Here is a 14,600-nt window from a genome sequence, read left to right as displayed (position 1 = left end):
CGGTTACCGTGCATGGTCTATCGCGGCTCTGAGTTGCGCCAATCCGGCAGGCTACAAGGCTGTTGACCCAGTTAATGGTTATCATAATAATAATATTCTAATATTGTTTTATCCGCTCCGCGTACAACACGCTGCGACGACGACGATCAGTCCTCGTGAGTCGCCAGAACGAATACAATACCTATATATAATACATAATATATACATATTAAACATTACGATACATTACGCGGCTCTGCTGCAGTTTCCCATAACTATGGCTCGATGGCGCACGGTCCAACCCGCGACAGGTAATAATCTTCATCCCGGGCATACAGATAATGTTAACGTTTTTTTTACGATCATATTTATACATTATACGATTTTATTTAGGTCTTATACGGATTTGGTATTTATACATCGAAATAAGTACATCGAAATACCTATTTGTGTATAATAGTATATAGTATAACATAATTATATCCAAACGTTGACGTGTTAAAAAAAAATATATATTATTTTTTTCTGATCATAACATAAAAATTATAATACGTGTATGTCGTGTGATGATCGAGACTTACGTTGATCTTATTTTCTGTAGTGCCGTTCGTGCTCATAACTACGTCCTCCGTCGCGGTGAAATTGCTGATAGCTGCAGTGGCGGCTCTGTCTTCGTCGGTGTCAGCTTCGGGATGGACCAACTCGACGGACGTAATCCGGGTAGTTCAATTCAGCAACAGTCTGGTGCCTCCTTTGTTCAACGTGTGTTTTGTTTCTCAATTTTTATCTCATTTCTCATTACATACAACAGATATTATATCATATAGGCGTGTTTAAAACAATTTCGTAGATTTGGCAAAGAATATTTTTTCGCAAAATTTCTTTCATGAAATCAGCAACTCTGAGTATAATAATGTACAAGGCTGGGCAAGTTAACGATTTATTTTTAATTCGTTAAGTTAAGTTATTTTAAAATAATCAAGTTAAGTTTAGTTAAAAGTTACTCGTATTTTTTTTCGTTAACTTAGAAAAAAAGTAACTTAATTTAATTTAAAGTTAAAATTTTTTAATTTTCAAAATAAAAAATTCCAGACACATAATAATGTTTATTAGATAGTTTTTCTTTATGCACAAAAAAATTACTGCAGAAATTTAAAATGATACATCAAAGTATTGACTAGCAATCAAAAACCTACTTTTCTAAAAATACTATTAAAAAATTTGCATTATTGTTTGGACTAAAATTAACTTAATTTAAATATTTTTGAATAAAATTAACTCGAAGTTAACCCGTTAATCTTTAAAAAAAGTAACTTATTAAGTTAAAAGTTAATTTAAAAAAAATGTAACGAGTTAATTTACTTAATTAAAATTAACCTAACGTTTTAACTGAATTTTAACTTTTAATTCGTTAATGCCCAGCCTTGATGTCTTGATAATGTAAAGAGTGTATCACAATGATTTGACAAGTTCAAAAGTAATTTTAATGTAAAATTGTCATATCTTTATGATATGCCGTATACATACTAGTCAACATTATACTATATACAAATTTAAAAAAAAATCAATTAGATAATTAAAATTCACAGTTCGGGCCAGACATCTAAACACTCCCATCATGTTGAATGTTGATATTACATTTTATGCTCTCGCTTATTTTTACAATAATAATAAATTTAATTGCACATTCAGCACTACTCCAAAGGCCGAGATAACCTGGTCTTGGCGCCTTTCGGGGTAGCTACTAACGTGGCCATGATGCTGGAAGGTTTACAAGGTCGGGCCGCCGAAGAGGTAACCACGCTGTTCCGGCTCCAGGCAAAGGAAGTACGTCAACAGCTGAGGAGAGGTTTTAAAATGATTTTTGATACGTTCGGGGTAAGACTAAGAAGATATCTTTTAAAACCTATATTATAACAATGTAAAGTGTAAATTCTTCATTCTTCATTATTATACATATTTACGCTTACCATTTTAGGAAAATCTTCAGAAAAAAATTGTCGTGTCGTCGGAAGTGGTGGTCGAGCCATATGGTCTCATAATAATAATGATATTGATATCTTGTACTTACGTAAATACAATATTGATTCTAAACAAAAATTTATTTATAGGATGATTCGGATGGTGATTTTGCCGGATCTTACAACAAAGCATCTGTGACTAGTTCCCGGGTTATGCCATCGTCATACATAAACAGACTTTCGAAATATTACCAAGCTAATGTTACCACAATACGAAGCGAGAATTCGAACAACAGCTTAAGTAATAACATCTAAACTATATGTCCTTATAACTTACACTATTCTGTGTAATAATAAATTACAGTATAGCAAAATACAAACGATTTCAACATTTTATGAAATACTTTCATTTTTGATATCATTAACGTTAACTTTTCATTATTTATTTGAAATTTCGAAATTTAAATAAAATTCTGATAATTGAATTAACTTTATGATAGATTTGAACTTTAAAAGTTCTCTATGTTTTCTACTGGAAATTCCGAAATGATATAATATTTTTAAATAATAAGTTTAACCCAGTTATTTTTATTTTAAGAAATTAAATTATTTGTAATATCCAGAATTACTACTATGCAAATTTGTTAAATTGATTTTGTTTGCTCAAAAAAGTGATAATACAATTAACAACGCATAAGTACCTATTTATTACATAATAGTAAATAAACCAGTGGTGGAGTAAACCATTTAAATTATTAATATAGTATTTTTTTGACACTCGCTCGCAGTGTATAGTGTAGAAAATAAAATAAATTCTATAATATAGAAAACAATTTTGTGCCTCTGTTTCAAAAAATTTGAGGATCACAACTTGGTATTTCCTTAAATTTCATCAAATATATCTATGGAACAATAAGGAAAATTTTCTTTTTAAATTACATTCTATGTTTAGTTTCCAACTTTATTTTAAATTATTCATTAATGAAAAACAACAATTTACAATGTATTATATTTGCATAATAAGTTAAATAGATAATGAGATATAAATATTAATCATTTAATTTATTAAAAACCCTAAATTTAAATTACTAATTAATAAAGACTTCAGTAAAAGGAATTATTTAAGTCAAAACCTTATCTATACTGATTTGGTGTGTTACATTAATCGTATATACAAAGTAATTTATAAATCAGGATATAATTTATTTTCAGGTGATATTTTAGAATTACGAAGCGATACAGGAATAATAAGTCATTGGAAAGACTACCAAAAACTAGCAACGTATACTTACTTATCGTATCAACCATCAGCACCATTTACTAAATCTGACGGTTCAATTGTCTATGTCCCAATGATACCACAGACCGGAATGTTCAAAATCGGATACGTACCACAATTAAAATGCTTAGCTGCTGAATTAATGTTTGAGGTAAGCTAGTGATTATCTTTAAATCCACACGATTCACGATTAATAATTTAAGATTATTCGTTTTATAACTATATTCTATTGAGTTATTTAATGATTGATGACATATTTACATAATATAATTATATATTAATATTATTTATTACATATTAATCTATGATATGTATCAATGAATCGTATACACATTTACCTAACATGTAGGTACTTAGCAATATTTTGTGTTGTACGATGAGAAAATAAATCGCTAAAATAGAAATTTTATTTTTAACATTTCCATAGGGGTTAAAATTTTGAAATCACCATTCACCGAATTATTCTTGATTTATAGTTATTATACGCATATTATGAATATTTGAATGATTTAATTGATTATAATACCTACCTATTTTAAGTTTTGTATTAATTTTATTTTATTATTTTATGTTCAATTTAATATGTTTGCGCATGTTTTGTTAACAATTAATTAATTTAAAATTAATTTATTTTTAAAAGTATATTCACAATAGGTATATTATTTTTTGGCATTAATAAATGATTTTTTCTATTATCTATAACCTTGATATATAAAGACATGAGAAATAATTATTTTTTGTTTGAGAAAAACCCATGACAATGGTCATTGAACAAACAATATTTTGCATCGCGTATTTTGCGAGTTTATAACAATGGAATCATCGTTTGATAATTGAATCGATCGTTCAATGCCGAAATGCTCGTGTATTGGCGAAATGTCAAAAACAGTGCGTATAATCAGTGATAATATATTATGAGTGCTTATACGCTTTACGATGTAATCTTAAGTTATTCCGTAAAGAATTATTATCGATTTTCATCGCGTTATAGGAATATTATATTATAATATTATAATATAAAGTCATATTTATTAAAATCAATTTAGTTATTTAAATCAATTTACTGTTTGACAGATTACAACTTACAATATTATATTTATATCATATTGATATTATGACGATTATGTTCCATATTATTGCTTTTGGATGGTGAATAGATTTTCACATCCAATTTTCCGATCTGCAAGTTTACGGTATTTAGTATTTATGTCTTTACCTAGAAATTATGTTTTATCATTTAAATAAGTTTGGGTTGTTCATTTTTCGAAAAATACTGTTACCTATGTTCTTGTTATTGAGTTTTTTAAATTACGATAATAATAATAACAATGGTATCATCACGCAGGTATTTATTAAATTATTTTTATTTCAATTTTTAAATAAAAACCTATACTCTATAAAAACATCAATAAAATCTAACCATATATATTTCAGAAATAAACTAAGAAATATACTTTTAACTTTCTTATCAATCCTCATAGATTGTTTCTTGTTATAATTGCTATCGGATGGTTCCACACAATACGTTTATTATTTTTGCTAACGAATACTTTTTTGTTAAATAATTGTTGCATTGATCACTATAATAATTGTTATTAAATGTATAACAAAAGGCAATGTCTTTATGTTTGGAGCTTAAATAGATTAAAAAAATAATCGATAAATTTAACTAAAATTTCAGAGATTTTTTATACAGAGATTTCAGGAAAATTTAGAGAGTAGTTTTATGCATCTTCCACTGGCGGATTAATTATCTCGATCGAATTAGTTCACAAAACGAGATACACCGACGCCAATTTTTCCGTAAATCGAGGTGTCTACACTAAAACCGAGATACACTGATATAACGTGTTATTTTATGTTCTTTGTTGATTTTTTCCCGAGAAAAATCGATTTATACAGTTAGTGTGTACAAATACACAATACTATATTTACGTATATATATATAATACAAACGTAAATAATTATCATCATTGATGTGGTTGTATTTTCTGGTTCGTAGACCGACAAAGTGAGTATGCTCATCATGATGCCGGACGACGTTAACGGATCGGAACTGATGATCGAGAGATTGTCCAAAGACAACTACTTGGACATTTTGGACTCGCTGGGCTACCAGAACACAGAAGTACTATTGCCACAGCTGGCCGCATTCACTAACGGTCTGGATTTGGAACCGTTCTTCAAGAAGCTCGGCGTCAAGGCGGCCTTCAATCAGACGGTCAGTGACAACGCCGACAACAATAACAAAACTTCGTCGACGAGCCGCGATCACGCGTCCAAGTCTCCCGTGGTCACTTTGGTGTCGATGAAACAGAACGCGTACTTTTCAATGTCGTTCATCACAATCAATTCGGTCGGCTCGGTCGGCACAAAGTTAGGTGGGTACCAAGTATCTTATGTTAAATATATATCCAGTGACGTATTTTATGCAGTAAATGGAGTTAATGGGGACCAATTTCTCCCTCTCCATGACCCGATTAATTAATTGATTTGTAGAAATAATACATACTATATACCTAATAGTGTAATTGCCCCCCCTTAAAACTAAGTAAAATACGCTATTGTATATACTTATCATAATTTCACAAATAAAAATAATGATTATACAATAAAATATCATTATGCAATAAATAAATAAATATGCAGTAAATATATGAAATTGGTTCACTCACTAAAGCCATTAGCTGTGGTATGAGTTAGAGTTCATAATAATAAGTGCAATATAATTATACAATTATACTAAAAATAAAAAATAAGGGTGCATCATATTTAGTATAGTAGTAGCTCATAATCTTTGCAGATTTTAGATGTTAACACTATAGTGTATAAACAATCTAACCTAGGTAGTTAACTTAATTAATCACAAATTTATCGGTATTGATTATAATATTCGATATACTTTAACTATTATTTTATATCTCAAATGATCTGATATTAAAGTAATTTAATGCTAAAATATATTTTCGTTTAATATAATATTTAATATTGTATAATGTATATATTATACCTAACCTAGTCTATAGTAGTAAAAGTTATACGTAATAACTAGTCACTAGTTGGTATAAATAGTTTTTATCTATATATAACGACGTTATTGATATTTCTGACTAAAACGAATTCATTTATGTCGCACAACATCAGATTTTGTATTGTAATTCTTACATTCTATTACAGTCCTTGAAAAAAAATTATTATTTTTCACATAATAAATTTAATCGTAGCAGCCTAACCTAGCTAATTTTTGAAAGCAAACCACATATTGGATAACTAAATGCGCTATGTGTGTATTACATGCTGCAGACCGCCTCGGCTATCCGCGTCACGGAAATCATTTCAAATACGTCGTATAATTCTTGATCGAATTTTGTACACGAATTTGGAATAAATTATAATCAAACAAATAGTACCACTAATGCTACAACCACCTCGCCCTCAATTCTCGCCACAGTACATACCTGTGAATTTATTTTATTTATTTATTTATATGAAGGCTATATATTATTATGTATAACTCATAACACGTAATTTATATCATTGAGCATGTAAAGACACGTTCAATGATTGCTGTCCATCTTCAAGCATTGAATGTAGGTATATGATGTTGTATGATATATTAATTATTATGTACATTTTGATATCGACTTGTGTATAAATAAACATTGAAGGTACATGTTTACAGTGTTATTTAAGAAATATGTTATGATTAACTATTATCCCCTTAATTTATGCATTTACTATTTTATTTATATATAGGTACGTCGGAATGTACATAAATATTAATCACTCATTTAAAATTAATATTACATGACGTATAAGTTATGTTCGAGTTCGTTCAAAAATAACTAGGTACCTAATTACTCGAATAAATAAATTAACAATTAAGCACGATTAAACCCTAAGTTATGATGAATAATATTCAGAGTGACTGCATAAAGAGCCTGCAGTATCGAAAAATCTATAAAAGTACTACTACAGAAGTAGCTATAGAAAAAAAAATCACAAAAAAGCAACCAAAATTTTTAACGAGCATTGCTTAAGGAGAATGGTGATTAAGCGTTTTTATATATAGGTAATTTTTTTAAAACCTTACTCCGACATGTAATATATTTTGCAGTAACTGCATGTTAACTTACTATTAGAATAGAATATTTTAGATTCGAGATATATATCAGATAATTAAAAATCATATCATATATTATATTTTCACATAGATGCATTGATTTTCGTATATTAAACTGACACATTGCACAAATAGAAAAGTATTGATTTTAAAGGTTAAATCACATAAATTATATGATTATATTGCTTACATGAAATACACTTTAAGTAATTTACCTAAGTACTGGCTTATTAAATTTGTTCCAGGCATCCGTTCATCTGGCTCGAGACAAAAACGAGGCATTGCTACTAAAGTAGTATTTGACAGGCCGTTTGTATTTTTTGTTTATAACAAATTAACTGGATTAATAATGTTGGCAGGAAAAATAACAAATCCTACACAAGTGCCCACCACTAGTTAATAATTTATAAATAATAGTAATATTTGTTGTATGTTTAATAATATAAGTAGAGACTTATTATTCATGTAATGATTACTACTTGCTACCTAGTTACAAGTTATACATAATATTTTAAATATAATTTATAATTAAAATGTTTTAATTTAAATCATAAATGGAATATTTATTTGTACATAAATTGTTATTTTTGTATGTATATATTTTAATTTAGTTTTGTTTTTTAAATTTGTATATGACTATAGATATACGATTTAATAGTATATATATAATATAGTATTATAGCCATATATATATATATATATATATATATATATTTGTATGTTATAAAAAATAGTTGTTTAATAATATTTATTCAATATGTGCTATGAAAGTGTTAATTTAAAAAAATATTTTAAGTATGTTTAAGTATTCATTCAATTGTCACTATTTAGTATTCAAATAATATAGTATTATTTTGTGTTTTTTATACATATAACTTATATCATACTTTATTAAAATAATATATACATATTATATACTTAAATATTATAACTAATGTTTTTTTTTTTTTTTTTAAAGCACTGTACAGTTAATTATATCTATTAAATATAAGATACATTTTATCAGAACTTCAATTGATAATAAATAAATAAAGTAGTATACTTAAACACAAATACATATAATTCAATTTTCAATCAGTATAGCGGTAGATACATTCGTACTAGTATGCACTTGACATTTTTAAGAAAATGACATTGTAAAATAAGTATTATTTTAAAGTAAGTATATTAATTGTTTAATTAAAATATTTTAGACATTTTAGTATGTATAAATATTGTGTGTTAAAATAAAATAGGTAGACAAGTAAGTATTAAAATAATAATAAATAGTAACACAATTTTATTGAAATAGTGTTAGTTTAATAAATAAAAATAATAGAGGAAAAATATTTAATATTTTAATACAACAATTCATTACTGGTTAATACTTAATACTTTAATATCTGATTTTTACTTCCCCACAACGATTAATAAAGTATAATGTATATTATTTTCATACATTTTTAAAACTATAAACTAATTCGTAGGTTTAACTTGAAATGACACTAATTTTAGGCTATAGCAATGTACATTAATACATTTATGATAAATAAACTTACATACGTTTATTTGAAGATAAGTGTTATACCCGCTAAACGTTATGATGAGTAATTAAGTGACATAAAAATATAACCTCGATTCTCTGTTGAATAAATTAGTTTTAATTTTTAACAACCCTATGATCAAAATAAACAAATTCAAGTCCGTTAAAAATGTTTGACTTGTACGGCTTTAAAAAAAATAAAACTAATTTAATCCAATACTTCACGTCTTCACTGTACGCTAATTTAAAAGAAATTAGTAAAAGCGCCTAAAAAACCACGCATAGGCAATACATTATAAGAAATCCTTCACATTTCTATATTCAAATTAATAATTGAAATTACAAAACATTAAACAAAACTTTACTGACAATATGTCTACTACAGGGCTCGAGTGTAATTTTATTAAAATCGCATTATTATATAGTTATAAAATTCACAATTTAATAGAACAAATTAATAAAAATGTAATATATATACATGTATTATATACTTATTATTTATAATTTAAGTACTTTAAACATAGCTTTAGGTCACAATATTATAACTTATAAATTTAATGTTTATAATTTATAATAATAACTAAACTAATTATTGTACTTATTTTCTTTTATAATGAAAACTTATTTAGTGATAACACTGATAATCGTACCACAACCTAACCATGTGTATTTTATTGAAGCTCGAGTGACCGAAAATATAGGTAAATGACTTAAATTGTATAGAAAAAATATTCACTGTAAATCAAGGTATTGTTTTAACAATGTAATTTAATATGTATTAAGAAAACGAATTACACATTGGTGTATTGATTGTTATTTTTTGTATCAACTCGGTTTTTTTAAACTGTCAATGGATTATTTTAACATATTTTTTTTTATTCAATTTTAACTTTAATTCAAACTCCGATAAATCAAAACTTATAAAATAATTATATTGTGTTTTGAAAAAAATTAATCGATAGTTTTTAATAACTAAAAAAAAATAAATAAAATAATAAAATAGTTTCTTATAAAGGAGAAAGTTTAAATGACTATCACCAAAACGGGTGCATTTTGTTATTAAAAATATCGATATAAATAATAATATTTCAGTAGTTCAATACTAAAAAAAATTTTTTTATTTCAATATGAATATTGAATATTTACCTAGCCGTATGGCACTTCTTATTAGAAATACACTTGAATTTTTGTTATTATTTTTTAATTTATGTAAGTATTAAGTACTTACAACAAAAGTGAAATAATTACGGTGTTTATATTATTTTTGTGACTTATATTTTTGATATAAAAGCTACAAAATGTTTTACAGTTAAGTATTTAATAGCCGAGGTTTAAATTGTTTTTTGATTATGGGTTGAATTAAATATAGCGATTCTACGGTGATGGATTGCTTTCTTTTACTTAAGGTTTAGCCAACAGAGGTATTTTTTTTATATAAAATAATCTCGTTAGTAAAGTCGTTATGTGAATAATTTCGTTTTTCATCAAAAATATAACGTTTTAATTTATTTTAATTCTCGGCTGAGTGTCTCGACAATCAATGGCCTACCAATCGCTATAAAAGATTTATACTTTATCTGAGTTTAGCAACCGTCAATTTAGATTGGATATAACATATTACTAATAAGTAATAACATTTATTTATCAATAAACAATCAATGAGGATTATTGAATTTTAAGCTTGTTTTGTTTACCGTTATTTAAGATTAATTAGAAATTAGAATTAAATAAGTGGAAAATAAACAGTTTAAAAAGAAAAATAATTAAAAAAATGATTAAATTGAGTTCAAACTTTCGAAGGTTTAGGTACCTAAATAGCGTGAGTACTATAATTGATAAACTTAATTTAGTTAAATCTTACCAATAATTGGAAAAAATTACCTATAGGTTAGTCAATTCATTATTGTTAAGCTTGATTTATATATATATTTATATATATTGTGTGGAATCCACTTGATGAAACTATCCATTTCATAAAAAGTTACCCAGTTCATGAAACAGAAACCATTTTTTTCCACTTAGTAAAATAATTAAAAAATTCATGAAGTGGATATCTTTTCACGAAATGGATACTAACATTTCATACTATAATGTAATTTTTTTCACCGCTTGGTGAAATAAAATATAATGTACAATCATTGTCATTTTATTTTTACTTACTATACTTTGCGACAATCGATAAATTTTATTATAATTATAATATTATACTGTCATTTTGGTTGCAATAATACATACCTAAATCATATATCACAATATCTATATTATCATTATTAATATTATATTATAACGATAAATATATTATATACATTTTGTAAGATTTTGAATACATTGTAAATTTATTAAGTATTTGTTTATTTAAACTATGAGTTGAGCTAGCTCAATTACCATGTCCCTCTGATAAAGCAGCAACTATTTCACGAAGTATTATTTCTTTGTTATTTTTTACTTGATTGACATTAATAAAATTTGATGTGGCTTGTTGTAAATTTCCAGATCTCAACTTTTAATAATAATTCATGCTGGGTTTCTATATTATTTATATTATTTCTTTGATACCTATACAATTATAACACTAATAACGTTTTACAGGATCAGAAGGTCCTCTATCTACTTTTGGTACCTATAACCTATTGAAATAACCACATAGTCATTAATCTTGTATTCTGGAATTTCAGCTTTGCTTTTCTATAAATAATATAATGAAGACGTTTTTGTTAGATATTAATAATACACTTATTATACACTCATTTATGATTCATTAAAATAACTATAATTTTAATATTAAAATATATATAATCAATTTGAGTAAAATACATATTTTATGTGTTTTTTACAATGGCGCACTTAAGGACATAAAAGAATTTTCAATTTTTACCTCCCAAAAGTAAAAAGTAGATTTAATTTTCGATTAAAAGCCTTTTTTGGAATTTATTATCATTTTTTTTTTCTAATAGAAAAAATGCCTTAAAACAGTAAAATAAAAAACACACACCATTGTAAAATCAATACATTCTTTGCTTTGCACAGAATCTAAAACATGAAAATTAGTTTTTTTTTCATCAACATTTATTTGAATTATTTTAGATTCTGAACAAAATGTTGAATGTATTGATTTTACAATGATGTGTGTGTGTTTTTTTTTTGTGCCTATGTACAGCATAACTAGTCGAAATAATGCTTCAATTTCAAACTTTAAGGTGGTTTCCGATGGCAAAGTGAATATCTTTGGTGCATTATAGAGGTAAAAAGTAAACATTTTCCAACAGTTTTCAAAAAAATCGAGAAAAACAAAAAAAAAGTGACGGAAAACGGGAATTCTTACACAAAACCAGTTTTCGACCAAATCAATTTTTTTATATGGTTGTAACTCAGAAACTAATCACTGTAAATACTTGAAATTTTCACCACATATTTATGTTACTGTTATCAATACATGGCTAAATTTTTTATTTTACCGTTGGCAAAATATTTTGACTTTTTTTAGCTATTTATAAACAGCTGAAATTTTCAATTTTTCTGATTTTTTTTTTTGAAGTGTCGATAAAATTTTTTTTGCCGAGTTAAAATACTTGAAAATTTAATACAAAGTTTCTCATAAGTTATTCTTATAGTGATTAAAAAATTATAAGAATACATAGGCACAATTTTTTTTTATTAGCATTTGAAGTTCAAATATTGACAAAAATTCGTCAAAATCATGAATATTTGCAAATTATTTTGTAGGCATAATTCATAAAAGTTTTTGTATAAGTAGCTAAGAGTTGAAAATTTAATACAAGATTTTCCATAAGTTTAGCTTACAATAATTATAAAGAACTTAAATTTTTGTGTATTCAGGCTATTAAAACATAAACCACCTTTTTCACCAACCACTGAAAATTATATCCTAGGCTGACAAATTTTCTTCGTTCAGAATCGTTTTTTGTATACAATGATACCTATCATTGGATTCAAATTTAAAATTTCTATAATATATATCTAATAGTGATCTACAGGTACCTAATGTACTTATGTACAGCAGAGCGGTACCCACTTACCCGCTTTTTTACGAATAATTTTCTTGAAATCTTTAACAATTTAATTAATAAAATAAAATCTAATTTTATTTTGTTTATTGAAGCTCGACGTTACACTTATGTCTACGTGGAGAAACCAGTTGCAATAATAATTTATATAATAATTTGCTTTTAAATCCGAGACTATTTTATATCAATAAATTATCATTGTATTAATGAACAAAAATAATGTATTTCTTAGTTCACGTTTTTCTTAATAGATAACTAACATTTTTCGGAATATTCAAAATCATATTCATAAAACCTTAGTTTATTTTTAAACGACTAAATGCATTTTAATATTAATAAAAATAATTACTAATAAATACCACTATATCAATAAACAAATACCAAGTTCAACTTTTGAATTTATTATGGTGTAGGCCGCTGTCGAACGTCAATATTTAATGGAATGATAATAATATTTATGTATATTTATGAACAGGCGGAGCCCTAAGTATTCAACAATTTAATAAATAATACGAAATTTTTAATAATTACCTAAAACAAATACAATATATAAGTATAAATATATAATAAAAATGGTAGTAATAAATTTTAGAAATTAGAAATATTATAACATCTAATTTTATCAGTTTTGATGAGTGGTATAACTCTTGTTAACCGGTTAAAGGGTCCAAACAGGAATTACTTCTGCCATAGTTAGATATTAGTTGAATGAAAGATATTAAAATTAATAAAAGTTGACAACTATTTGTTTTACGATAGTATACCTAATGTACCGGTAGGTAGGTACATTATCTCTCAGGGGACCACTATAAGTTGCTAACATTAAGTTCAATATATACGCTGTAAGTAGGAAACTTTATCTAATTATTTATTCTTCTACAGAAATTAAATATTTTAATCATTTTTAAAAAGGAACCTAACGAAATTTGTACATTGATAGTATGTTTTACGAGTTTCAAAACAATCTTAATTTCTAATGAGTTATCTAACCTCAATAGTCAATATGTATTATTTAAGTAGATATTAGACATTATTCATGTAAATGTTGATTTTTAATTATTTTCTTCACAACTTTAAATGGCTTAACCTTTGCAGCTTTTTACATGGCCTCGGTAGCGCAGTAGGCAGCGCGTAAGTCTCATAATCTTAAGGTCGTGAGTTCGATCCTCACCCGGGGCATTTACTTTTTATATTTTCTACGTGTATCCTGTGTACATTGTGTAACCCCAGTCATTTATTATTTTGCACTTTTAACAACTTTTAAGGTGAAAATAATCCGCATATGTATTGCATCCATTTCAAAAATAAATAAAAATTACATTGTACAATATTTTGCATTATCGCCGCTTCGTATTCATACACATTACAGGCTATATTTGTAGATATTAAACACATATAGGCACCGAATACAGGATATAACTCATATAGTTTGAATAGCACCAAATTGACATCGCACGGCTTCATATTTTTTAACGTTTTAATTGTAATAAAACAATTAGGAATTTGAATTGATTTCCATGTCTGAAATCGTTATATAACTATATTATAAATGTATAACTATAGTGTATATTATGTGCAAATTTTGTCAAAACCTGAAATACAAGATGTCATTGTAGAAATTGCATGCAAGTAAGATGATCATTGATCATAATAAAAATTATATTTTAATAGCTCTGACGAATATTAATTTTTATCCTTGTTTAAAATATCA

The 14,600-nt window shown here is 26.1% G+C and overlaps 1 protein-coding gene and 1 non-coding gene across 2 annotated transcripts; both read left to right on the top strand.

The window, feature by feature from the left end:
• On the top strand, positions 1-8,273 carry LOC114124902 (serpin B5-like). Its single transcript, XM_027988347.2, has 7 exons — positions 1-290; positions 581-741; positions 1,672-1,857; positions 2,091-2,241; positions 3,153-3,370; positions 5,222-5,600; positions 7,588-8,273. The coding sequence occupies exons 1-7, from the start codon at positions 257-259 to the stop codon at positions 7,740-7,742; spliced, it is 1,284 nt and encodes a 427-aa protein (XP_027844148.2). The 5' UTR covers positions 1-256; the 3' UTR covers positions 7,743-8,273.
• A 5,722-nt stretch (positions 8,274-13,995) lies between these two features.
• Positions 13,996-14,068, top strand: Trnam-cau (transfer RNA methionine (anticodon CAU)). Its single transcript has one exon. It is a non-coding gene; the product is annotated as a tRNA-Met (tRNA).
• The last annotated feature ends 532 nt before the right edge of the window (positions 14,069-14,600 follow it).

The sequence above is a fragment of the Aphis gossypii genome, chromosome 3 (genome assembly GCF_020184175.1).
Source record: "Aphis gossypii isolate Hap1 chromosome 3, ASM2018417v2, whole genome shotgun sequence".
Classification (NCBI taxonomy): Eukaryota; Metazoa; Arthropoda; class Insecta; order Hemiptera; family Aphididae; genus Aphis; species Aphis gossypii.
This window is presented reverse-complemented; position numbering and strand designations above follow the sequence as displayed.

Excerpts from the sequence above, each read along its gene's own strand:
- LOC114124902 (XM_027988347.2), top strand. The coding sequence starts at position 257 with ATGGCTCGATGGCGCACGGTCCAACCCGCGACAG. Across the intron at positions 742-1,671 it reads TGGTGCCTCCTTTGTTCAAC|CACTACTCCAAAGGCCGAGA; the intron begins GTGTGTTTTGTT and ends TTGCACATTCAG. Across the intron at positions 3,371-5,221 it reads CTGCTGAATTAATGTTTGAG|ACCGACAAAGTGAGTATGCT; the intron begins GTAAGCTAGTGA and ends TCTGGTTCGTAG.